The sequence below is a fragment of the Ctenopharyngodon idella genome, chromosome 6 (genome assembly GCF_019924925.1).
Source record: "Ctenopharyngodon idella isolate HZGC_01 chromosome 6, HZGC01, whole genome shotgun sequence".
In the NCBI taxonomy this organism is placed as follows: Eukaryota; Metazoa; Chordata; class Actinopteri; order Cypriniformes; family Xenocyprididae; genus Ctenopharyngodon; species Ctenopharyngodon idella.
The window spans coordinates 6298702-6326219 of NC_067225.1; the positions used below are offsets into that span (position 1 = coordinate 6298702).

General features: G+C 38.0%; 2 protein-coding genes across 6 annotated transcripts in view; one reads left to right on the plus strand and one right to left on the minus strand.

Moving 5' to 3' along the window:
* The window catches only part of trak2 (trafficking protein, kinesin binding 2), a 29348-nt gene extending 17814 nt beyond the window's left edge, over positions 1 to 11534 (plus strand). For all 5 annotated transcript variants that reach the window (XM_051896703.1, XM_051896704.1, XM_051896705.1 and 2 more), the window contains 10 exons: positions 13 to 91; positions 1354 to 1484; positions 2068 to 2142; positions 3151 to 3288; positions 4587 to 4666; positions 4768 to 4947; positions 5024 to 5322; positions 6560 to 7057; positions 7140 to 7239; positions 8660 to 11534. In XM_051896703.1, coding sequence (XP_051752663.1) covers positions 13 to 91; positions 1354 to 1484; positions 2068 to 2142; positions 3151 to 3288; positions 4587 to 4666; positions 4768 to 4947; positions 5024 to 5322; positions 6560 to 7057; positions 7140 to 7239; positions 8660 to 9434 — 2355 coding nt within the window. In that variant the 3' untranslated portion in view covers positions 9435 to 11534. The remainder of the gene's footprint in view (positions 1 to 12; positions 92 to 1353; positions 1485 to 2067; positions 2143 to 3150; positions 3289 to 4586; positions 4667 to 4767; positions 4948 to 5023; positions 5323 to 6559; positions 7058 to 7139; positions 7240 to 8659) is intronic.
* Positions 11535 to 12965: 1431 nt separating this feature from the next.
* On the minus strand, positions 12966 to 23779 carry trim25l (tripartite motif containing 25, like). The gene is made up of 18 exons (XM_051896709.1): positions 22892 to 23779; positions 21614 to 21709; positions 21244 to 21477; positions 20849 to 21008; positions 20710 to 20775; positions 17779 to 17817; positions 17655 to 17693; positions 17514 to 17555; positions 17340 to 17399; positions 15982 to 16050; positions 15787 to 15846; positions 15630 to 15701; positions 15473 to 15532; positions 15008 to 15079; positions 14574 to 14591; positions 14389 to 14454; positions 13932 to 13997; positions 12966 to 13806 (listed from the first exon to the last, which is right to left on the minus strand). Exons 1-18 carry the CDS (start codon positions 23543 to 23545, stop codon positions 13232 to 13234), a joined length of 2448 nt encoding a protein of 815 aa, XP_051752669.1. The 5' UTR covers positions 23546 to 23779; the 3' UTR covers positions 12966 to 13231.
* Between the last annotated feature and the right edge of the window lie 3739 nt (positions 23780 to 27518).

Below are 27518 nucleotides of genomic sequence, written 5' to 3' on the forward strand. Positions count from 1 at the left end.
GATGTTTTACAGGCCTGTCACCTGAAGAAAGAGACCGTCACTTATGAGGAGAAAGAACAGCAGCTGGTGAATGACTGCGTTAAAGAGCTACGTGAGTATTTTCAAGCTCCAAATCAAGTTAAACCAGTCTGTGTACATGGTCTACATCAGAAACCAAATTAAACCTCATTAATGGACTCTAAATTTGGACTCTGCCATCTTGGATGAATTTTTTGTGTGTGTGTGTGTGTGTGTGTGTGTGTGTGTGTGTGTGTGTGTGTGTGTGTGTGTGTGTGTGTGTGTGTGTGTGTGTGTGTGTGTGTGTGTGTGTGTGTGTGTGTGTGTGAGTGAGAGAGAGTGTGTGTGAGTGATGCATTCTGGAATTCAATGAAAAATTCATGCATCTGCAGTTTATTTTGGCCAATGTGCAGTTTTGCAACCTGCGTTTTAAAATGGCCTGTGCACTCAAAGAACACCTATGATGCCTGAAAATGGTTGTCTAGGCAAACATTTCTCTAGGGTTTGGAACTATGGAAGCTTGTTTCCACCATGAAATAAAAAATAAAAAAGGTAATTGCGACTTTATCTCACAATTCTGATATAAAGTCAGAATTGCGTGAAATAAAGGCAGATTTGTGTTATATAAAGTCAGAATTGTTTGATATACACTCACAATTGTGTGTTATGATGTCCAATTGTGAGGGGAAAAAAGACTGACCTTTTTTCTAGAATTGCAAGTTTATATCTCACAATTCTGACTTTATAATTTGCAAATGCATCTTATAAAGTCAGAATTGTGAGATATAAACTCGCAATTCTATCTCACAATTTTGACTTTATAAGACGCATTTGTGAGTTTATCTCACAATTCTGAGTCCGAATTGCGATTTATAATGTCAGAATTGAGTGATTTAAAAACTCGCAATTGCGAGGAAAAAAAATGAAGCATGTAAACGCTTGAATTGGACTATTTTCTCAATCGGATTCAAAAATATCTTGTGTGCAGTGTTGTGATGCATGTTTACATACGTTTTATGTCTTACAAACTGGTCAGTGTATGAAACTGAATATTTAGTAAATATTTGCTAAAAAAAAAAACTCTTCAGACATATCAGTTTTTATAGTCAGTCAGTTTATATATATATATATATATATATATATATATATATAATTAATATACCTGTATATATACTGTATGTCATTAAGGCAAAAACGAAAATTATGCTTATGGTTGCTCCGCTGACATTATTGCAGTGGTGTTCTTCATTTTTGAGACTCTGTATTATGCAATCTGAAATCAGATTGGGTTCATTCAAATTGATGAAAATTAGTGCATGTAAACACACTAAGTTATTAAGTGTGTTTGTTTAACAGGTGAGTCAAACAGTCAGATGGTGTCACTGACGAACGAACTCTCCCAGAAGAACGAGGATTTAATGAGACATCAGGAGGAGATCGCTCAACTCCTCTCACAGATCGTAGAGCTCCAACAAAGAATCAAAGAGGTCAGGATACATACCACATCTACTTTTTCCATATAGGCTGCATTTATACTACTTTTCAAAAGTTTGGGGTCATCAAAATTTTATTTTTTAAAGAATACTTTTATTCAACAAGGGTGCTTTAAATTGATCAAACGTGACAAATACATTTATAATGTTAAAAAGATTTGAACTTTCTATTCATCAAACAATCCTGAAAAATGTATCACTGGTTAAACAAAAATATGAAGCAGCACAACAGTTTTCAACATTGATAATAATAAGAGCATCAAATCATCATATTAGAATGATTTCTGAAGAATCATGTGACACTGAAGACTGGAGTAATGAAGCTAAAAATTCAGCTTTTCATCACAGGAATAAATTACATTTTACAATATAATCAAACAGAAAACAGTTCTTTTAAATTGTAATAATATTTCACAATATTACAGTTTTGTTTTTGTTTTTTTTACTGTATTTTTGATCAAATAAATGCAGCCTTGGTGAGCATAAGAGACTTTCAAAAACATTTTCAATAAAATCTTACCGACCCCACACCTTTGAATGATAGTGTATGTTGATGTATAATTCTTTGTTTTCTCAGTTGGCGCTAGAGAAAGAAGAACTGAGAATTCACCTTCAAGCCTCAAAGGAAGCACAACGGCAACTCACGGCTGAGGTAAAGCTACACACACATACTGTATGTGTGATGTAATGAACCTTAAACTCAAATGGCTCTGCATCTGCAAATCTGAATTAAGACTGATCATTCTGTTTGAAAAAACCCTGTTTTACTCAAATACAAGGTTAAGGGCTCTTGTTTGGATTAATCCGCTTGATTTAAGGGCTTAAAACATTTTAAATATCAGTTTTACAACAAAGCAGCTTAGTCACTGTGACTTAGAAAAGGTCATGTGGTGTGTCTGTCTTATCATTGCACTTCTGCTGAACTTATGAAATGTGACCGTAGAGGCTGGAGTGGTATAATGCGTCACAGGACAGTGTTAGTTAATACACAATGCTGTGATCATTTTACAAGTATTACGGCGATAACGTTTTTTAATCTCTTTGTACATCAGCATATCAAACTCCCTCTGTCGTAAGCCTGTCACAATAACATATTTTGGGGTGATAAATTATCCCAGAAATTGCCATCAACGATATTACTGTCATTTTAAGACAATTTAATGCCACTGATATAATGACAGTATAAGAGCATAATAATGCAAGTACATCATCAAAGAGCAGTTTTAATACTTTTTTTGACAAATAATGTAAAAAAATAAAAAAATAAATATCCTAAATAAATAAATCTAGGAATGTGCATGAGTACCAGCAATGATCGATCATGAAAACCAATGATCCTGTGACTTAAAACAAAAGAAATATATATTTTTCATTTCTTTTTTTTTCTTTTTCTATTTTTGATTGTTATAGTGTTGGGACAGTATGCAGTCAAGACTAGCTAAAACGTTTGTGACATTCATTCTTATGCAAACAAACAAACACTTAAACACAATGGGCAATGTCAAGGTCCTCAAAAATGATCAACGTCATGCCCATATATCGTACAATATAGGAATTATCATGACAGGCCTGCTCTGCTGTATTATTATGAGGCATACCTCAGCTGCCTGCGGGATATAAACATCTGTGTTGTGTGTGTGTGTGTATGTGTGTGTGTTAGCTTAAGGAGCTGTCGGACAGAAATGCAGAGTGTGTGGGAATGTTACATGAGTCTCAGGAGGAGATTAAGGAGCTGCGCAGTAAGAACACGCCATCTGCAGGCCTGCGCAGACACCTGCCTTATGGACTCTGTCCCATGGTGAGAAACACAGATCTCTTGCTCCACACCTCCATCTCTCTCAAACACATTTGTTCATTTACATTATATTTTTTCCAATCACATCTGTTCTTTAAAGAAACATATTCAGTAACCTGCACATGCTATGCATTATAATACCCATTGCAATCTGTAATATATACTTTTTTTTTTTTTGGTTTTATTTCATTTTATTTATGTATTTCGTTTTTTGTTTTGGTTTTATTTTATTTAGTTTTGTTTTTGTGATTGCTTTGTTTTTTATTATTTTGTTTCATTTAGGTTTTTTTTGTCTTTTTCAGTGTATTTCATTTTATTTTATTTTTGTTTTTAGTTTTATTTTTCTCATTTCATTTTTTGTTTTTGGTTTATTTTTAGTTTTTGTTTTTATATCATTTCATTTTTTGTTTAGTTTTTTGTTTTTATTTCTCATTTCATTTAGTTTTTTAGTTTTTTTTTTAGTTTGTTTTGTTTTATTTATCTCATTTCATTTGTTTTATTTTGTTTTATTTTATTTCTCATTTCATTTTGTTTTTGTTTTATTTTATCTCATTTCATTTTGTTTTGTTTAGTTTTTATTTTATTTTATTTATCTCATTTCATTTAGTTTTAGTTTTTCATTGCGTTTCATTTCATTTTTTTATTTTTTTTATTCATTTTTTTTATTGACTCTGTCTCTTTGCTTTGGGTTAAAGGAATAGTTCACCCAAAAATGAAAATTATGTCATCAATTACTCGCCCTCGTGTCGTTCCAAACCTGCAAGACTTTTGTTCATCTTCGGAGCACAATTGAAGATCTTTTTGATGAAATCTGAGAGCTTTCTGTCATAAAGAGATCGGAAAACTAATCCGTATGAATTGAGTGGGTTAGTCCAAATTTTCTGAAGAGACTCGATCACGTTATATGATGAACAGATTTAATTGAGGCTTTTACTCACATATAAACATTGATCAGCGAACATAAACAAAAGCTCATCTGAAACTGATTGACGCACGAGAACAAACCTCTTGCAGAAGCTCAAATGTGCTGCATAACCAATGAGGTTCATTCTCGTGTGTTACGCAGTACGTTTGAGCTTCCGCAAGAGGTTTGCTTTCGTGCTTATTCAGGTTCAGATGAGCTTTTGAAGGGACAGAAATCTCACAGATTTCATCAGAAATATCTTCATTTGTGTTCCGAAGATGAACGAAAGTCTTACGGGTTTGGAACGACATGAGGGTGAGTAATTAATGACAGAATTTTCAGGTTTGAGTGATCTATCCCTTCAATAGGTATATAATCCTTGCTTTTTTCCCATCAGGATTCATTGGCAGCTGAGATTGAAGGTACTATGAGGAGAGAGTTGAGTGTAGAAGAAGAAATCACATTTCAGTACCAGAGGTGACACTCACCATTCTCCCTTAAGCACACAGTCACGTTTCTATAGCCATTTGGTCCTTCAACAGTACTGACCTTTGACCCCGTCTGCTCTGTCTTTGAAGGTCGACCCATAAGCGTGTGTTCCAGACGGTACGGTCTGTTAATCAGGCTGTGATGAGAGCGGCTGCCGCAGTGCCTCCAATCCCTGGCTCCGCCCGCAGCGGCGTGGTCATGACACCAGTGCCCTATCTATCACACACACCCAACACAGAGGAAGGAGCCATAGATGTGGATGTCACCAAGTGAGTGTGACTGGAGAATATATTTATACCCACAATGCTTTTGTGTGTTTCTGACACACGTCTGTGTGCGCTGTAGAGAGAACTCCCGTCTAGGTCAGCCCGGCTGTCCCGGAGGAAATGACCTTACATCAGCCCTAAATCGCCTCTCCCTGCGGAGGCAGAATTTCCTGTGCGAGCGACAGTTCTTCCAGGCAGAGAGAGACCGGAAGCTGCAGGAGTTGGCGGCTGCAGAGTCGGATGGGGGTGGTAGCGGCTGCAGTTCACCAATGGGAAGCACCGTCTCTTCTTTCACCAACCTGTCAGAATTCTCCTTTTCCTCCAGCTGTTTCAAGACATTTCTCCCTGAAAAACTGCAGATTGTTAAACCAATGGAAGGTGAGTATAGGATAGTGTCTCAGAAAAACAGCCAGGTTTTTCAGAAATTGTAACTTTCGGCATGTACTTCTTAGTTGATTGTTTATAAGGGAATAAACAATCAGTTAAAGGGTTTGTTCACCCAAAAATGAAAATTCTGTCATTAATTACTCACCCTCATGTCATTCCAAACCTGTAAGGTCTTCATCTTTGGAACACAAATTAAGATATTTTTGATGAAATCCAAGGGTTTCTGACCCACACATAGGCAGCAACGTCATTGTACCTTTTGCGGTCCAGGAATGTTGTAAAGATCGTTAAAATAGTTCATGTGACTACAGTGGTTCAACCTTAATGTTATGAAGCGACGAGAATACTTAATAAAAGCTCCACTGCTCTCGAGCCGTGTGTCGCGCACGTCTCTCATTAACAAACACTTTTCAGCCACACCCTGCATCATACTACAGTAATGTTAATAAATCTTAAATACATTAGCTCATTCATGAATATGATTTCTGCCAGAGTCTCGTCGGATTCTTTTCCACCAGCTGTACGTTAAGACACACGCTGCATCCGAAATCGAATACTTCTCTACTATATAGTATGTGAAAAACAGTATGTGAACAGAGAAGTATGTCCGAATTCATAGTATTCAAAAAATAGTAGGCGAAAAGTACCCGGATGACTTACTACTTCGGGCGAGATTCTGAAGTGCGCATACGATGGACACTTTACTATCCCATGAGGCCACAGGAGAGGATTTGTGAATGGAGTTGAAAGGACGTAACTGACGCTGGTAGGTCATGAGATCGTAACAACATGATGGATGTAGTACGTCCAAATTCATTCATACTACACGCATTCGTACTATATAGAACATACTTTTTTCAACGATTGTGAAGTAAATTTAAATTCAAATGTAGTACCTAGTCAACAGCACTTGATTTCAGACGCAGCTAATACCTTCCATGATTCCTCGAATTCATGGTGTCAAGCTACGCCTTTGTTTTGAATAAGCGCCCTCTAGAGGCGAAAACTACATAGTGTGCCTTTAATTTCCTAGTGACCCCAAACTTTTGAATGGAAGTGCATATGTAGAAATAAATATTTAAAGTAGTTTAATAAATTCCTTGTCAGTATTGATCATTGTTTGTTCATGATTCTTACTGTTAACAAATTGTACATTATTGTAAAGCGTTAGCAATCTTTTTTTTTTCTTTTTTTTTTGAATGTTTGTTCCTGTTGTCTTGATCTACAGGTTCTCTGACTCTTCATCATTGGCAGCAGCTTGCTAAACCCCACCTGGCCACTATTCTAGACCCCCATCCAGGTGTAGTTACCAAAGGCTTCCGCCCTCTCCCTCAGGACAGTGTTTATCACCTGAATGACCTTGAAGAAGATGAAGACCAGGAGAAACTAGCATGGGAACATAAGAGAAAAGAGGAGGAGCCACAGGCCAGAAAAACAAAAGAAGAAGATGTGGAGGAGGAGGAGGAGGAGGAGGAGGACGGAATCACATTTCACGTGCGGTCATCGTCCACTCCGGAAGAGAAGATGGAGAGGAGGCCTGTCCAAAGCACAACTAATGTCCCGCCCCTTCCTGCATCCCTCAGGAATTCCCCTGTACCCATAGCAATGGCTGTCTCCTTAGCAACAGCAGTTAACCTGACTGCTGCTCCTGCAGTTAGTTCTGGAATCTCAGGATCAGCAGTTCCCCAGTTTGACCTGAATGTCTGCTCTAAAGTGCCCTCTACAGGTAAACGGCTGTCACTGCAACCACCATTTGTTCAGTTCCTGAATAATAATGCATGTTTGTTGATCAATTTTTGTTTGTTTAGCTGTAAATCCTGGGAAATATCAGAGCTCCACTTTTTCCACGTACACCTTCACTACTTGCCGGATCCTGCATCCTAGTGACAGCACACAGGTTACACCCAGGTAAGACATCTACCACCCCTAATAAACGAAGTAGTTCAAAGGTGGAAGAACAGCTGTTATTATTTTTGCTGTTCAAAAGGTTTTTGTTTTTTTTGTTTTTTTAATCAGAAGTCTCTTCTGCTCACCAAGGCTGCATTTATTTGATCAAAATAATATTGTGACATTTTTTTTCTATTCCCCCTGAAATCAAAATTTATGTTTTTTAGCTTTTAGTATGAATATGTCAGCCTTAAGGTTATGAATAAGCTAGTGTGCTCCAAAACAATGACAAAATTCGCATTTAGGAAATATAAGCATTCAAAACTTACAGTCTCTCACTTCCACTAAAATGGATCACGGATTTTCATGACATCACATCACGCTTCAGTTTCTCGTCAAATCTTCAGTCCAATCAAATGCTCTGTAGAATCTGAAGTCCCGCCTCCTCCTACACTCTTACAGACGCTGAAGCCTCGGCTGAAATCGGTCATTTGCTCACGCATTTACTAGTTTTTACATGGTGAATGGCACATAGTGCACTATATAGAGAATAGGGAACGATTCAGTGTAAATATGCTTTCCTTTGACGTGAATGAAGTCCGTTTTCGCGTTAGTGTCACATGAACCGCCGCAACGCGAGCTGTCTGCTCCAGTCCAGAGACACGAGAGCCACAAAAGGTATCTGACCCATTTGAATTCTGTACAGAATGCTGTATATAAGCGATAGAAAGGACATTATGAGGAGAAACGGTTAGAGATTAGAAGGAAAAAAAGGTTTTACAGAGTCTAACGGCTCTGGCGAGCTGTAACATAAACGAAACGCTATTGGCTATTTTAAAAAGGGGCAGGGCTGTTTGATACATCGCCCTGTCCTTCTGTTTCAGTTGAAATTACGTCAACACATTGAATAATGCTGTGCATTCCAACACTCTTCAGTGGGCCTTTAAAAAAAAGTAGTAAAATGAAATTTATTCCTGTGATCAAAACTGAATTTTCAGTATCATTACTCGTCTTTAGTGTCACATGATCCTTCAGAAATCATTCTAACATGCTGATTTGCTGCTCAAGAAACATTTATTATCATTATCAATGTTGACAGTTGTGTGCAATTTTTTTTTTTTTTTTTCAGGATTCTTTGATGAATAGAAAGTTCAAAAGAACAGAATTTATCTGAAATTGAAAGCTTTTGTAACACTATAAATGTCTTTACTGCCACTTTTGATCAATTCAATGCATCCTTGCTGAATAAAAAAAGTATTAACTAAATAAAATAAAAGCACAAATAACAGCATATTAGGCCTGCGGCCTCATACCTACAGCCGAATCAGTGTGTTTTTATATATATATATACACACAATATACATTTTTTCTAATCAATAATATTTTATGGACGCATTGATGGATGTGGTTGATCTGTATTCCTGTGTTTTTTGTTCATTAGCTCTGCCTGTAGTCCTTCTGTCAGCGTCAACACCCCGAGTTCTCTCCGGACCGGTCCCAGTACTCCAGTCACACCCTGCAGGTTGAGTCTGGGTGATTCTTTCCCGGTTCGCCGCCCTGCTGCACCCCCTGGTGGTCTCGCCAAGCTCCTGCTGGAGAAAGGCATCTCTGCTCAGGGTCCCGCTGCTGTGGTGGCACCTAAAAAGCCTCTTTCTCTACGTCTTCTTCCCAGCACTCCTCCAAACTCCCCCTCCCATTCCCCATGCCCCTCCCCTGTGCCCTTCGACTCCCGATCCACCTCTTCGGACAACTTCCTGGCATCCCGTCCCGCTGAGCTCTTCCTGCAAGACGTTTATGGGCTGAAACTCGGTCGTGCCTCCCGACCCGATCTCCTCAGCCCTGAACAATCCCCTCAAGGGCAGTCAACCAAACCAGACTGCCACGGCGTCAAGCTCGTGGAGCAACTTCGCAAGCTAGGCTTGGATAAAAAAGTGCTCCAAGGGTCGGATGCCGATGGTGCCCATCCACAGGAATCTGCCACCTTCCTAGCAACAGGAGGCGGCAGCTTATTGGACGGGCTCAGGCGAAATCAAAGTCTGCCTGTTATGGTTGGCCGCCGTAGCGCATCCGTCTCCAGTCCGTCCTTTCCTGTCCCGCCCCCTCACCCTACTTCCTTGGCCCTTCCCACTCCACCATGGGGGAACCTAAACGAACCGCGCCGCACACGTAGACACGCCTCCCTTTCTCAGGCCCCACCCCACCTGCATAATTCATAAGGATGTGGGTGTGGTCTCAGACCAGTAGGAGAGTTGATGCCATCAAAACCATCTGTTCCCCTTCCTGCCACCCGTAAACAGTCAAAAAGAAGCTGAAAGACATATAAGGTTGTTTTTAAAGCACAAAAAAATGAAGGGAAAGTGTCTTGTAGCCATGTTTATGTTAAAATGAAGATTTTAAAGGCCTTATCATAGCACTCAAGAGGAAATACAGACTTTTAATACTGTTTTTCCCCTGAATTTCCTGTCTTTTTTCCTTTTATTGTTCATCTTTGCCCCTTTATCCTTATTTACTCTCATTAACATTTCATTGCACTTATTTTCTGTCCATTAACTCATGAGGCTGTGGAGTTGTGGGGTGTCGGATAGAGCAGGAAGGAATATGTACGTGTAGAAGGATGTTGAATGTTGGATGGAAGGAAGGAAGTTTAAAGGAATGCTATAAAGTACTGGGAATATGAAGGTTTCTGTAGGTTTATTTAGAATTTTCTGTCACTTTGATTCATCCTAGTGAATCATATAAAAGAGATTGAGGTGATGAACACAAACAAGAATGAAATATGGAAGTGAAATTAATGGTTGCATCTCCACAGCCTCATTTTAGGAGTTTGTCTTGATTCATTCAGCAGTTCCTGAGAGTTTCCAGTCTATCCTGCTTTATATATAGCTGAAGCCTCTTAGACATTTAGTAGAACATCTACCTGCTGGTATTTTTGCATCATTACAGGTGTAGGTGGAAGGTCTAACCAAGATTTTGCTTCCCTCAGTATTATAGTGTATATGGACATAAGCTTCTCTTATTACTTTGCACTGAATTAATTGGTTATTGGGGAAGTTTGTCACAAAAGAGCACATCTGGATTGCTCAAGACATTTGAGTTTTGTACAGGCATTTGTTCTGCCCTACTCTGCTACATGTAACCCTATTCTAAACGGTGTATTATTTAAAATAATATTCAGGGACTGTGTATTTAAGGGAAAGGAGTTATCTGTTCATATGTACACTTGGAAAGCATCACTGCAGATTATACTCTGTAGTGGGTTAATTTTGGTTTAAGATGAAAATGCGACTGAAACGTGAATTATTCTTGGACTAGGATAAATTTTATTATTATATTCTATTGTCATTCTGTTTTGCATTTACATCCCTTAAATATAAAACATGCAAATTTTATTTTTAGCGAATACAAAAACCTTTCTAAAGTAGCCCTAGAGATGTCTACCACATGGTCTTGACACCTTGCCCATGACCTTTGACCCCTGAATGAATTCCAATTGTGCTTCCTTGTCATCCTCACTTCTTTTCTCATTATGCACTTTTCATTTTAACATATTAGAATTGTGTTTTTAGTAAATAGACATTACATGTGTTATCTAACAATAAGGTAAAACTATAGTATGTTAGTATATTTATCCTGAGAGATGGCTAATATGATTTACTAACCATTCAGTTAGGAATGAGGTTATTAGATTTCGTATTTTTGGTGGAGTTTGAGAAGGGACTCAAGATTTAAAGGCCTTTTTGGGTTTGAACCAAAATTAGTCTTTTTTGCCTGAATTGTCATTTTTATAAGCTAAAACTTGTGTTTTTGTGTTTTTGGTAAACTGACCATTTGTGCTTTGTAGTAAACACAATGACAGCACAGGGAAAACCATCGGTTTGCTTCAGAAACTCTTAGAGGTGAGACATTTTTCAGCCATGCCAGTGAACAAAAACTAAATGTGATTCAAACTAAACTTCCGTTTCGGATCACATCATACAACTTCTTCAGACTAATACCAGCATGCTTGCAGCATATATACATCACTAGCTTTATCTCTAATCCGAGCTGAAGTGTATGGTACTAAACGCATGATTTGATTTAAGTATCAAAAGTGTCCTTATTTACATCCTGCTGTTGATGTCATCAAGCTCTCTGCTGCCATTCAGGTCGAAGGTTAATGCTTGAAGATGTTGTGACATCAAGCACCAAGTGATTACTTTTGTGCTATTGACCTAGTAACCACAGCCTTGGTGTGTTTTCCTATGTGTTTAGCTGTCAGAACCCTGTATCAGCATCATTATGTTGGGTTTTTTTTATAATAAAACAAACAAAATCAACTTTGGTGTCCCTGACATTTCATCCTAAGGAGTTTGATAACTGTACACAGAAGCTAAAAATTTGCTTTTTATTAATGTTCATTTTATGTTTACAACATTTTAAGTACATAGTAGTGACAGTATGATTCATTTCCCTTATTAAATTATGCATCAATTACATTAGTTTTAATGTATTTTAGTAATTATATTAGTAATTATTTGCCATAAACATACAATCTTGATTTAAAAAAAAAAAAAAAACGGTGGGAAAACACATCCAAAAGAATTTCTTTAGTACCATTTTTGCATTTGGACATTTTTGACAATCAAGCAAAGTTACAGCCCAATTCTAATTTGAATAATGCAAAAAAAAAATCTTATTACTGTGATGTAAATTAAATGTTTTTATTTTTGCAGATTTAAAATTAAGTGTAGGCACCGATAGCCTCGTGGGCAGCGTGCCGACATATGGCGCTGTTGCACTTCGGGCGTTCCGAGGTTGTTTTTTTTCTCTCTCTCTCTCTCTCTCCCTCTCTCTCTCTCTGTCAAAAATACACTGTCCTATCAAGAAGGCAAAAATGCCAAAAAAAAAAAAAAGGTTTAAAATTAATCTTTTTTTTTTTTTTTTCTACCATCTTTGCATTGTGACATTTATTTTTATGACAATTAATCAAAATTATGTACAAATTCTCATTACCATCAAAAAAATTTCACACAATATTTTATTCACATTAAAGAAATACGATTTTTATTATTATTGCAGATTTAAAAAAAAAAAAAAAAAAAAATAGTATTGACAGTATGATTATCATTGCTTTATTGCAGAATAACTGTATGAGAATTACAAACAAAAACTGAACTAGAAGCATTATGGTAATGTGAATTTGGAGGTGAAATGTGCTTAACTTTAATGAAAAATAACTGTCTTTCCAATAGACTTAAAGGGTTAGTTCACCCAAAAATAAAAATTCCCTCATGTTGTTCAGAACACAAATTAAGATATTTTTGATGAAATCCGAGAGGGTTTTTTTTTTTTTTTTTTATCCCCCAAAGACAGCAATTTAACCACCACTTTCAAGGTCCAGAAAGGTACTAAAGACATTGTTAAAATAGTCCATGTGACTGCAGTGGTTCAACCTTAATTTTATGAAGCGACGGGAATTTGTTTACGAATTTGTTTGTTAGCGACGGGACATTGTTTACGTCCAGCATTTCCAGGTTCTACATCAGAACTCCGACTCAGTATTGGTCAATGCTGTTCACTTGAGCAGCATGACGCATGCATGTGATGCTGACGCAGGAGCCGACCAATAATGAGCCGGCGTTCTGATGGCTAAATAAAGTCGTTATTTTTGTTTAATTTTTGCGCACAAAAAGTATTCTCGATGCTGTACAATTAAGGTTGAACCACTGTAGTCACATGGACTATTTTAACAATGTCTTTAGTATCTTTCTGGACCTTGAAAGTGGTGGTTAAATTGCTGTCTATGGGGGATAAAAAAAAATGCTCTCGGATTTCATCAAAAATATCTTAATTTGTGTTCCGAAGATGAACGAAGGTCTTACGGGTGTGGAACGACATGAGGGTGAGTAATAAATGACTGAATTTTCATTTTTGAGTAAACTAACCCTTTAAAGTTCTTTATGCAAATTTTTTTTTTCTTTTGATTTTGCGGTGAAATATGACCTGGATGTGTTTTTTGTGAGATTCACTCCATTCACAAGGGACAGATTTTAATGCTGTCTGACGTGGAGCTGAACTGCCCCATAGCAAAATCTAGCCCCACACCGACCCCACAGCCCACCCCGAACGCAGCATACAGCGGTGGTGGAAATGACCCTTGAAAGGTGTGGAGAGGAACCAACCCATCATCCACGCTATAGAAAGTCAGAGTCCCTGCGGGCCTGTCCAGAAACACCCCTACACGGGGACTGTAGGTCACAGGGATCTCCACCTTCTGATTGGCATGCATGGCTGCACAGCACATGTCTGACAGCTCCAAGCTCCATGACTGGCTGTTATACCCAAGCCCCGCCCCTGAATCCGCTCCCTTGCGGGGCATGGAGCCGCTGACCACACCCAGAGAGGAGCCACGCCCCCTCCACTCCACCTCCCAGTAGCAGCGGTCGGAGGAGAGGGGCTGGAGACAGAGCACCTGTGTCCAGCCATCGAAGCGCTGAGGGAGGTCAGGGTACGGCTGAGACGTCTGCTGAAGGGTGGCTACGGTGTCTCCATCAGACAGGACCAAGCGCCGATGGGCTGTGTTTGGATCCAGGGTCAAATCACAAGCATCTAATGGAGACAGAGAGAGAAACGGATGATAAAGTGAGCCTGAAGAAGAATGAAAAGAAGCTAATAGATGATAATAGAAGATCAGACGTTGGATGTCATGATCTGTGAATGAGGAATAAACTTACATTGCAGGAACTCTTCTCTGGTCCTGGGCTCTGGGGCCTGAATGCTGTCAATGTTAATTTCTCTCACTGTAAAGAAAGAATGAGACAACCAACAAGCTGTAAAAAATATGATCATTCAAATATTTAAAAAAAAAATATATATATATATTTTATATTTTTGTTAAAAAGAAATTCAATCTGTCTGTCTGTCTATCTGTCTGTCTGTCTGTTGTTCTATCTATCTATCTATCTATCTATCTATCTATCTATCTATCTATCTATAATCAATCTGTCTGTCTATCTAGCTACTGTATCTATCTGTCTGTCTGTCTATCTATATACTGTATCTATCTGTCTGTCTGTCTATCTGTCTCTCTTTCTATCTGTCTGTCTGTCCCTCTGTCTGTCTGTCTGTGTCTGTCTGTCTGTCTCATCATGTTATGTTTATAGTGTAAAAGATAACGTTGCAACTGCTGACATGTGGGAAAAGCAGGATTGATGAAGGGATTGTCAGTAGGTGAGTCCAGGAACAGAGCTGGATTCACTGCACAGAGAGAAAGACAGAAACAAAGTAAGAATTTTTCTCCTCCATGAAATTAATTTAACTAACCTCACCATGATTGAATAGGAAAAGCTACAACCAAAAAAAACTTCAATCATTACCTTCTGTTGGCTCTCCCCCTACAGAGAAAACAGAGATACAGTCAACCATAATTGATACAATTGATAATATAACAATTACAATAATTTTCTCTTTTTAATGCTAATTTGACAAAGGCAAATGTGTGGGTCAGTAGGATTTTTAAATGTATTTTGTTGAAAGAAGTCTCTTCTGCTCAGCAAGGCAGCATTTATTTGATCAAAAATACAGTAAAACTGTAAAATTCTGAAATGTTATTACAATTTAAAATAACTGTTTTCTATGTGAATATATTGTAAAATGTAATTTATTCCTGTGATCAAATCTGAATTTTCAGCATCATTACTCCAGTATTCAGTGTCACATGATCCTTCAGAAATCATTCTAATATACTGATTTGATGCTCAGGAAACATTTCTCCTATTCTTTAAACATCTGTGTACACTGATTGACTTACAGACACTGGCAGAGGTGGGGCTACGATGTCTCACTGACTCCGCCTCCTGTATAGTAGGTGTGGCCTCTTTCACTGTGAGTGGTAGAAATGTGACATATAATCATGTTTCATTAAATAATTTAATGATGTAATGATGATTGATGGCAAGAAGCATTTTTTTATTTAAAAGGTTTGTAAAATCTAAATTTAGTGGAAATGTTTTGCTTTCCATTTTTTGAACACAGTTCACATGAGACTTTATGAGCAGGAAATACAGGCGTTTACCTGGATGTTAGACAAACCAGTATGACCAGTAAAAATTTCTTGACAAGCCTTAGCTTGGTTTCTTTGTGTGTGGGTTTATGTGAGTATATTTAGGGTACACATTTGTCCCCGGAAGTTAGTTAGCTTTATATAAAAGCAATAGAAATCCATCATATGTCATCATTTAGACTGACAAGTAAACGTGTGTATTCTTGAGCTCACCTGTGTCCTGTCTCTTCTTCCTGTTTCTGGGTAAGAGAGAGCTCAGACTCCATCTGTCCGCTGATGAAGAACAGAATGAGGAAATTTAAGAATAAAATCAAATCACAACATTTTATTCCAGGCAGAGCGTGTGTTGGTCTGAACTGATGTTACTCACATTGTCTGGCCGGCTGCTGTCTGTCCGCAGCGTTTGATCTTTGCTGTGAGAGATTCTGACTTTCTCCATTGACTGTTAAGAAGTAAAACAGACACAAACATGCTATTCATAAAGAAGTCTGTTAAATGTCAATAATCAGACCTGAATCAAACGTCACCTTGCTCTTTGTCCTCTCTCCTCATTCTCGGTCTGATTGAACTCAAGCTCCAGCGATCCGCTGAGAATTAAAAGTAAAACTCAGTTTAGCAAAAATGCAGTGTATATAAAGTGAGGTCTGAGACAACATTGAAAACCTTTCATTTAAACCTAAATAACTGTGCTGGTTAGAATGTGTTTGTAGGTGTCATTTCACCTTGTTCTTCATCACGTGTGCTTCTGCTCTGTGTGCTTTGACGTCTTTGAGAGGTCTGATTTTCTCTTTCTACACAGAGATAACAGAATCATGACTAAAATGATATTGATAAAACACACAAAATGAACAATAACATAAATTAACACTAGGGTAAATGGCAGGATATGTCGAAGTCATTTTTCACTCTAGAATCAGATGAAAAAAAGAAGAAATTACATTTGTAGCCTATTTCTAGGCCCATTTAGAGTTTTTGCTTTGTGATATTTTTATGACATGTTCTCCTATATTTTTTCCTATATTTACATCTATAATGTTTACATTTATAAAGTATTTAAACTGTAAAGTATGTATAAAGTATTTAAATTATTTTTCAATATGAAGATCATGGCACATACAGGGTTCCTACTCAAATTTCCAAACGTCTCTGTAGATTTTTCAGACCATGTTTAATACAAATACAGCATTATATTTGGTATATAGTACAATCACCTGTAAATCGTTTTTTTGTATTTTCATTGGTTTTCTTGAAGTGATATTATGCACTTACATAATGAGAAGAAACCTAAAACGCTTTATAACCTGCATATATTCACCTCTGACACATCAATTTGATACTGTAAATGTGATTTGATGTTGCATGATCACCAAACAGCAAAGTACAGTCTGAATTAAACATTCAGTACAGTCTGAATTAAATGATCATTAATTCCTTTATCTGTTGCTGGTTTGAGTGGCACACGCACATTCGTTTAGTGAAGTTCAAAAGAGACTGACTTACGGTAAAGAAGACAAACAGTTTTGCGTACTGAAAATATGCGCCTTGAATTAATTCAGTCATGTTTGACAATTACTAAATGATCATTAACCTTTTGCAATGAAATCACTCTGCTTATATGATACATTTATTTTTTTTTAGAAATGATTCGAAAACTGAATAGGGGAAATAGTCTGGCAATGCTACAATTTTTTCATACTTTGTGTGTTTTATTTTTTTCCATATTTTTCCTGACCTGGAAATTACTCAAATCAAATTCCATACTTTTCCAAACTGCGTAGGAACCCTGCATCAATGTTGAAGTGATATATAAAACTGTATTACAGTCATTTTCATACTCTAATATTAAAGTAAGTAAATAATGTATTAAATTAATAACACTAATATTTGAATCATTCAAAAGTAAAAAAATATATATATATATCTGGACACATTATAATGAGACTGTGAGGAAAATGTGTTTTTCAAGTATGTAATGCAAAATGATCTTCACTGATATTATAAAAATAGACTTCATTTACTCTATACAATTTGTTTTAGGATATGACGTACATCTTTGTGAGATTCACCCAATAAAACTCACCCTGCTCTCTGGTTTCTCCTCTCTGCCTCCCTCTTACTGAATTTAAACTCCGGGTGTCTGCTGAGGAATCAAACACACAATAATCAAAACTACACTTGACAGAGGTTTGTCTTTATATCACAAACTCATTTTAGAGCCAAAGAATTAGATCACTTTGTGAGTAAACAGTCTCACCTCCTGGCTCACTGTTTCTCACGGCTTGTGGACGCGTGTTCACTGAAGAAAGAATAACAAAAAAAAAATAACTTACAGCACACCTGATATTGGATTAAATTAAATTACGTTTTAATTAAATTAGGAACTTAAAAGTTTTACCAGATCCTCGTGTGCTTACTGACGGCAGTGGTGGGGGTCCTAAAAAATATTCACATACATCCACATACATTAGCAATTCTAAAAACAAAAAACAATGCACTGGTTTTATTCATTGTTTTCATACCTTGCGCACGAGCAGCTTTGGTTCCTTTTCCAGAAAACACTGTGATGCAAAAACAGGGTAAAGAGCTGAGAAGGTTTATAGACAAATGACAGATGAAACCTTTAGAAGAAACTAGGACTCAACCAACCACTGTTTTGATCATATTATTTATATTAATTTTGTGTGTTTTATACAGTATCTCACAAAAGTGAGTACACCCCTCACATTTCAGCAACCATTTTAGTATATCTTCTCAAGGGACAATACTATAGAAATGAAATTGGATATATTTTAGAGTAGTCAATGTGCTGCTTGTATAGCAGTATAGATTTACTGTCCTCTGAAAATAACTCAACATACAGCCATTATTGTCAAAATAGCTGCCACCAAAAGTGAGTACACCCTAAGTGATAACAGCTCTACGTCTTTTAACCATGCAAAGCCACATGTCCTATTCATCATGTTCATGTTTTTGTCTGCTTGACAGGACCATACAAATGTGTGGATCTTGTATTAGAGCAGTTAAAATTTGGTGCTTTGAGTACAATTCTCTCATACTGATCACTGGATGTTCAACATGGCACCTCATGGCAAAGAACTCTCTGAGGATTTGAGAATTAGAATTGTTGCTCTCCACAAAGATGGCCTAGGCTATAAGAAGATCGGTTACACCATGAAACTGAGTTACAGCACAGTGGTGAGGGTCATAGAGAGAGGTTTTCCAAGACAGGTTCCACTTGGAACAGGCCAAAGAAGTTGAATCAAAGAAGGTGAGACGCCAAGATGACAACTGCCTTGCTGAGGAAGCTGAAGGTGAAGGTGATGGAGCTGCCAAGTATGTCTCCAGACCTGAACCCTATTGAGCACCTGTGGGGCATCCTCAAGCGGAAGGTGGAGAAGCGCCATGTGTCTAACATCCAGCAGCTCCGTGATGTCACTATGGAGGAGTGGAAGAGGATCCCAGCACGAACCTGTGCAGCTCTGGTGAATTCCATGCCCAGGAGGATTAAGGCAGTGCTAAATAACAATGGTGATCACACAAAATATTGACACTTTGGACACAGTTTTGACATGTTCACTTAGGGTGTACTCACTTTTGTTGCCAGTTATTTAGACAATAATGGCTGTATGTTGAGGACAGCAAATCTGTACTGCTATACAAGCTACACATTGTCTACTCTAAAGTATATCCAATTTTCATTTCTATAGTATTGTCCCTTGAGAATATATAATAAAATGGTTGCTGAAATGTGAGGGGTGTACTCACTTTTGTGAGATACTGTAAGACTGATGCTGGACACCTCAGTATTGCCTTAATCTACATTTCCTTTCCTTCACCACCTCTTCCCCCATCTCTTCTCTCTACCTGAAATTCACCCAAAATCTATATGGTTTAAAGTGAAAAATTATCACACAATGCTATACTTGTTTGGTATCATCTGAAATGTCTCAGTGCGACTGGTACAAAGGTCTCATTGCCACAGAAGTAAACCAGAAGTTTACAAAGGCTTTAAGATTTTAGAGATATTTTGCTCTCTGTAATGGGTACGTCCACCTTCACAGGGTCTTTCATGCAAATGGCTTTCTGTCCCCAAAAGGTGTAAACTACTGATTAATGCAAATTCCCATTGTTAGCACATGTTTCCATTTGAAAGAAGTTTCTGTCTTGGTCTGAGTATTTAAAGAGATGTTGCAGAGGGCTCAGGGCGCGATTCTGTAATCAGATCAGCCCACAATGTGCATTTTTCTAATGTCAGGTATTCATCTTGTACTCTATTTCTGAGCATTTGATGTTTTGTATTGATCATCTTTGAACTGATTATGTAACTGGCATGATACATTTACCTGACTAATAAATTGTTACTTGATTTTATTCTGACTTACTCTGAAATTATTGACTGTAGTAGATTACGTTAAGTCCATAACCCCACAAATCTACGCTCAGGTTAGTAACGGACTAAAGTACAGTTTAGGTGGAGCAGTGGGGCACACCAACTGATATTTTAGAGCTCTGACTAACACATTGGCATTAGTTATGTATACTTAGACTGTGTAGGCTAATAATGGGTTTTTCCTTTTAGAGCAACAGAGTGTTGCTAGACCAATCTAAACAGGGTGGGCCTCAACCTCTGATTATGGTAAGATTATTCTAACGAAGTGTCTGTGGGTAAACCACTGTGTGATTATGTACAGTTACCACTAGAGGAAGCTAAATTGGTCAGCCTGATTTTATGGTAGTGGTCATGGCCTCTGGTTAAAAGTAATCTTACCTTAATTCAGTGTGTTCAGATCTATGGGGACTAAATAAACGTATTCTAGAATGAGCAAAGTGGGTACGGCCTCTAGAATATTAGTCATCGCCTCTGTCTAATGACCGAGACTGACGAGATTGTGTGTATGAGATCGTATGCCCGACCGGTGGGAGACTCAAAGCATTATAGGAATCCGAATGAACGAGTACAATAAGAGTAAAGAGTTAAATAGAATAATCAAATGTCTAGATAAATTATCATATAAATGGTCAATCATAAATTGGCATTCTACCCTAAATTTAAGGTCATAATAAAATGGAGTCAGATAAAAGTTTAGTTGGAATTAAACTACTTTGCCACACTGAAAAGACAGAACGTGCATGAAACCTTCCCCGTCCGGTGGGAAACTGCCGTTGGGCCGATTGGGCGGGCCTTACAATACTATATATATATATATATATATATATATATATATATATTATAATTTACTTGTTTTAGAATTTCATTTTATTTAGAATATTAATTTTGTGTTGTATTCTTATCATTATTTTTATTCATATGACTAGCATCATTTTTTGTTATTTATACTGTTGCTTTGGCATGTCATTCCACTTTGAAATTGAAAAAATGATCAGATATGACCAAATTATTTTTTTTGTTGACATGCTACCAAATGCAGTGTACTCAAAAAATCACTTACGCTTCATTATGCCTCCTGTTTTCTGGCCGTTGCGGTCTGCCACTGTGAACGCTGTGGTGTTATACACTGAGGAGAAACACAAATAATGACCCTCCAGTGACCCTGTATCTGACAGCATTAGTGCAGTGTTTGTTTGTACCTGTCTTGTTGATCTTGTCCAGCTCCTGGTCACACATCTCCTCCACTTTCTCCCTGAGCTGGACAATGACGCTCCTAACAGAATCAAACGTGGCTTCAGGGTTCACGGTCACAGCTCCCAGCTCTCCCCCCTCCAGTGGAAAGCACAGAGACTGATACGTCTGTGGAGACGAGAACAAGAAGATGGGATCAGAGACAGTATGAAGAGATTATTCATGTGCGTCTCTTTGACAAGTTCTGTGGCCCTTTTGTCTTTTGAATTTTACGAAGCCCTCAAACATTGGTTTTGTTAAACCCCACATGTTCCCAAAACTGATTAAACCAGTGGTCCTCAACCAAGGGCTCCAACAAACTTCAGATATTGTTGTGGTCCACTGGATTAAACCATAATCTGACCTTCAGGAAGTAGATATTGTCCTGGCAGTTGATGAGCTCTTTAAGTTCTACATCTTTTTTCTTCAGCTGTTTGACTTCGGACTCCAATTTGGTCACCACGTCCTGGGCCTCGCTGAGCTTCTCCTGTCCAGTGGAGACCATCACGTCTTGGAGCAACTCCAGCATCCGCTGCACTGACTCCTGGAGCTCAGACAGGACCGTATCCGCCTCGTCCCGCACCGTGTCTGAGGACCGCTTTACACACACACACACACACACACACACAGTGAGGATCCTGAGACCTTGAAGACTGTGTGATGAAATTCATAAAACCAATAGAATATGCTTATATAATGTTGTTTTGTTTTTGGAGTGTTATAAATATTGTTACCGTGAGTGTGTCTAAGACTTTTTTCATGTCTTTCAGTTCTCTCTCTCTGTCCTGGAGTCTCTGATTGTTCTCAGACAGAACTGTGCCCAGCTCTTTCTAATTCAACAACAATGATTAAGGATTAGACTGGAATGTGGACTGGAATGAATATGGAGTAGCACATAAATACAGCACGTCATGCAAAACTTAAAGGTGAGTCATGTTTTTACACAGTGGCAGTGAAAGAGCATTATTCTGAATGATGTCAGTGCCTTGCGTACATGATCATTTTTCAGGCTCACTGACGTTATGACAGATGCCAAAAATAAGATGTCCTCAAAGCAGTTGTCATGAAAATGGAAAAAGCTAGGCATTTGTGCATCTAATTGAAATTTGCTTTAATAAGAGAAGCAACTTGTAATCTGTATATTTGTATATTGTAGCTTTTGAAAACAATAATGTGACCAATAAACAATTGACACCTAAAGTGGACTGAAATTTCTTTCTTTTGTTGTATACTTTTATATACAATGGTACTAAATTATAATCACATTCATTTACCATACTGACATCCAAAAATACTGTGGTTTTATAATGGGGATTTATAAATATAAATTATAAACCAATATGACCAATATGGTATTGTGCATTAAAGGGATAGTTCACCCAAAACTGAAAATTCGGTAACACTTTACAATAAGGTTTCATTAGTTAACATTAGTTAATGTAATGGAACTATATAATAAATGGAACTATATAATAATTGCTGTAGAAGTATTGTTGATTCTTGATTCATGTTAACTAAAGTAGTAAACTAATATTAACTAATGAAACCTTATTGAAAAGTGTTACCGAAAATTATGTCATTAATTACTCGCCCGTTCACTGCTACACAACTACCACATTGAGGCTTCAAAAAGTTCATAAAGAAATCGTAAAACGAATCCATATGAATTGAGCGGGTTAGTCCAAAGTTTCTGAAGAGACACGATCACTTTATATGATGAACAGATTTAATTTAGGCTTTTATTCACATATAAACTTTGATCAGCGAACATAAACAGAAGCTCAACCGAACCCGCGCGAGAATAAACCTCATTGGTTCTTGGAAGCTCAAACGTGCTGCGTAACACACGAGAATGAACCTCATTGGTTCTCGCACGTCAAACAAGCATGCTTGAGCTGTGAGATGAATGTTTATATGGGAATAAAACCGATGTACCAAGTTTAGACTCCCATTTATGAACCTTTTACAAGTTGATTTTATTTTGTTATTTTAGATGTGAATGTGGTTCCCACCTGCTTCTCAGAGCGTTCTGCCTGTGTGGACACGCTCTCGTGGCCCTTGTGCTGGTTACTGGTGCAGAGCCAGCACACGTACATCTGACACGAGCGGCAGAAGAACTCCTGCAGGTACTTGTGCTCAGGGCAAATCTTCTGACTCAGGTTACCGGTGGGCGCGATAAGCTCGTGGCTCTTCAGCTTGTCTTGCGTGTCATGGGGTTTCAGGTGAGTCTCGCAAAACGATGCCATGCACACCAAACACGTCTTCACTGCCGCTTTGGGCTCCGGGCAGCGGTCACATGGCACAACGGAGGCCGGCAGCTGTTTCGTAGCCCCTTTGCTCCGTGTGCGCGCGCGCTCAGACGCGGAGGTTGCCGCGCGCCGGGCGCTTTTGATGGACTCCCGCCCGGAGGGATTCAGGGTCCCGCGGCGGAGCTGCTCCACGGCTTCGGCCAGCATGGTGTTCCGGCAGAGAGTGGGACGTGGGTTGAAGGTCTGCCGGCACTCCGGACAGCTGTAGATGCCGCTTTTCCTGCCTTCATTGTCCCAGTAATCTGCGATACAGGCCATGCAGTAACTGTGACCACACGGGATGGTCACGGGGTCAGTTGGCAGATCCAGACACACAGGGCAGTTAAACTGCTCCTCTGTCCATAGACGACCACTCATTCCGAGGGTGTAAATTTAATGCAATAATAAAATAAAGTTGAACCTACTCCAATCTACTCCACACACACCTGTGATTCAGTATGAATGTTCCAGCTGCGAGTGTCTGTCTGTCTCTCCGGTTTGACTGGCTGTGGGTGAGACACTCACTGAGCAGGTTTGGGGAGAAAATCAGGCCCGCGTGTGCATTCCTCTTCTTTTGTACTAAGTATATGCTATGTGTAGGAAGTAAATGAAAGAATAAAGCAAAATTAAATATAATGCAAATAATATATATTCTGAGGAAAATGTGTTTGTCTGTGGTGTGCATCATTTGGTGTCATACTAGACTGTTGCCAGGGTGTTGCTATGCAGTTTCTGAGGTAAGGTGCTGTGTGTGTTGCTTGGCTGCTCCAAGTCAAAAGAGTCCATCCTCAAGTTTTTGAGTCTCTGTTCGCCAGGTAAGAATCATAAGTCCAGTCAGTTAGAAAAGTAGCCAGTTTGGGTTATCTTTAACCCTCATACACTGTTCGATTTCTGGTTAGAGCCTGTATGGTCTGGGTCCAAATTGACCCTAATTGGATTCAATACAAATCCCCAATAATCACACTATGAAAAAAATATACAATCAAGTACAAATAATTAACTTTTAATATCAATACTTTTCAGACATTACAAAGAATAAATATAGGAATTTATGATTTATAAAAATGCTTTTAACCACTATTTTTAAGGCTGCCCCTCCCCGACACCCGTGGGACACTTGCCATTATACATTTATAACAATAATATCTTGGTCTAAACCTAAAGTAACAAACTATGTAGCATTTGAAATCGTTCAGATTCTAGTTTTCATATTTGGTGACTGATTTTCAAAAGAAATGATAGCTATAGATAAATAGCGATCGAATCTTCATTTGTGATGTAGTGCCAAACTATAACACACCCTGATTCTTTCCGTATGTTTGTTATATGTGTATTAGAGATTGAATTCAAATCAAATATTATCATTACTGCCCAGACTGAACTGAATAAGATGTCTACTTAATAAATATTTTTAAAAATATTGAAATATATGGTTCAGATATATACTATAACTATATATGGAAATCGAAGAGTCCTTATATGGTCACCGGTGGAGTCTGGATGTCATCTAGTGAAAAAGTTTGGTACTGCACACAAAAAAAATCTTACTGAAAGTAAGACTTTTTTTATATTAACCTAAAATTTGGCACAGAACTTGTTCAGATATTTAGTTTTGATTTTCTTGAAGTTTTAGAGTTGAGAATGTTTTGTAAAATATATATTTTATATAAAAATTTACATTTTAAAATTTCATAAACTTATTTAACTTTTTTAAACTTTACTTTTACAACTTCTTTTTACTTCTACAATAATCTGTGAAGTGTTTCCTTTAAAAATATACCAAACTTAAGTCTGTGCTCTGAAGTATTCAAGATTTTTATTAACAATTTAAGTTGGAAAAGTCATTTTCAAGTCTATGCTCAAAAAAGTGGGACAGACAGTTAAAGGTGGGGTATCCATTATTTCAACTACACTGTTTGGAAGTTAATCGGGCTGATACCAACAACAAACGTCTAACCAATCAGCATTAGGGGGCGTATGACGGTCGTGGAGACAGAACGAGCAAGAGGGAGATTTGAAAAAAACAAAAAAACGCAGAAAGAGAAATGATGAGAGACAATACAAAAGAGCTCAAAAGAATATCGCTGGAATGAAGGTTTATGACTGGGCAAGTGCTTTAGGACCTGCATTAATATTAGAAAAGCTTTCCAGCGCTGGAGAGAGCTAAGCGGGAAGGCCTGAAAACAGATGCGGAGGCTGCTTTGAACTCGCTTTTCATGTGAGTAAAACTGGGTTTGAGTGTCATTGATTGTCTGGAGCTGCTGTGCTGTTGGCGACTAACAACGAACTCTTGTTTGTATTTACTCTTGTGTACTGTACGTTCATTTTTTGTGCTTCCTTGTCGTTCGTTCATCAACTGCGCTTTATTTTTCATGAAGCATTTTGTTGCGCGTCAGTTGTGATACACAGACACCCACTCTCGCATTGCGTGTGTAACTGTGGCTAGATCGTGAGCGTTGTGCAGGTAAACCACTGACGACCCCTAGAGAATGCGGTGTTTAGTGTCATTGGTAGTGCATTCGCCTCGCATGCCAGCAGCGGACGGGCCGAGGTTCGAGCCCGATTTGGAGCAGGGTGGTTAGGATTGGAGAGTGAGTTTTGGAGGCGGAGCAATGAAGAGAGGGGTGGGTTTGTTTGGGTTGATTTGAAATATCAACAATGTCCAACAGCGTTGTTGAAAAAAAAACATACCCCACCTTTAACAGGTAAAATTTTCACAATAACGTTTTATTTTCACAAACTTTGAAAATAAAAAGTTGTTAAACTCAGGAAGACACTGGCACTTCAGGACTAGAGTTGAAGAGCTGTGACATACAACACAGAAGTGTTTTGTATTTTGGGTCTGTACAGTTGCTTTTAAATGGCTGTCTATATGGGTCAAATTGACCCACAAACAACAAGATCATATAAAAAATATAAAATTTCTGTATGCACATTTCACAACACATCATCATGTTGAAACTTTGCATGCATGTTCATGACCCTAAATGAGAAAAGGTCACAACATTTCAAGAAAAACAATGAAGGTTAGATAGTAATTCAGATTCAAAAAAGAAATGATAGCTAATTTTTACTATATGTGGCTGACAAAATTTTTTTCAGTATTGAAATAAGTGGGAAAAAGCTAATTTTTACCTTCACTGGGGTAGTTAAAAACCAACATAACCAAATTTAACCAAAAAAATCTTATTTTGGGTCTGTACAGTTGCCTTAGAAAATTAAAATATGCAGGTCAAATTGACCCACGAACATCACAAACGTAACAGAAATTTTTGTGTATTTGTCAAAACATATCAGTGTGTTGAAATTTTGCATTAATGTTCATGACCCTAAATGAGAAAAAGCAAACATTAACTGATATTTCCGACAACTCAAAAATCAAAACGGTTATAACAACAGTACATAAGGGTTAAACAGTTGCTGCGGGTTTATTATTTTTTAAAGGTTTGGTGGACATTGTGCATTACATTCGCCATGTTGGAAATAATATGAGGTGGAAGGAAACACTAGGCTGTTTCAATGCTTAAAGTTTCTCAGAGGAATGGAATACTTTTGTGAGAGAAAATATCTCAGAATTTTTCACCATGTGCCATTATTGGCTCCGTAACATATTGCCAGTGCTCGAAGTGGGATGGTACACACTTTTACACAGTACCAGCACTTCTATATTTTAAGCTGTAGTGTACCCTCACTTTTTTCTGTGTACCTATGCCGAATTTCGACTCCCTGCCAGATTTCGCAAGTGGTACTCATTGAAGATTCTCATTGCAGAGTCAAATGACATCCAGCTCCACCTAATGGGCATCTAATGGGCTGGGGATAGTCCAGCTCCACCTCTCTGGACATCTAATGGGGTGGAGAGATAGAGTTGTGGGTAGGGTAGGGTAGGGTAGGGTTAGGGCAGTGTTGCCAAATCCGCGGTTTTCCCTTTAACACAGTTTTCACTTTAACACTGTTGTCATGGGTTGTTTTTCAATGCCTGTGGGTTGAAGCGACCCTATATAACATGATATTTAGCCCCTGGAATGTGAATTTTACCTGGGGAACCCCGCCAAAAACACGGATTTTACCCCCCGGAACGCGTTTTTTTTACCATTGTTTGTTAAATGTCTTGAGAACATACTGAATTGTTTTGCATTTTTGAAATTCGATTAAAAAAATGACTTCAAAGCTTTTTGTAACCAAATCTTGATAAACCATGATAAACCAACAGGGTATGAGCCATGTGGGTCTTGTAATCTATTATTTGGCTGTAAATAACAGGATGTACATGTGTAAGCCTAGATGCAATATAAGTAAAATAACTGAGCGCAGTGAAGTGACGTCAGCTTTAAAACTTGAGTAATGAGTC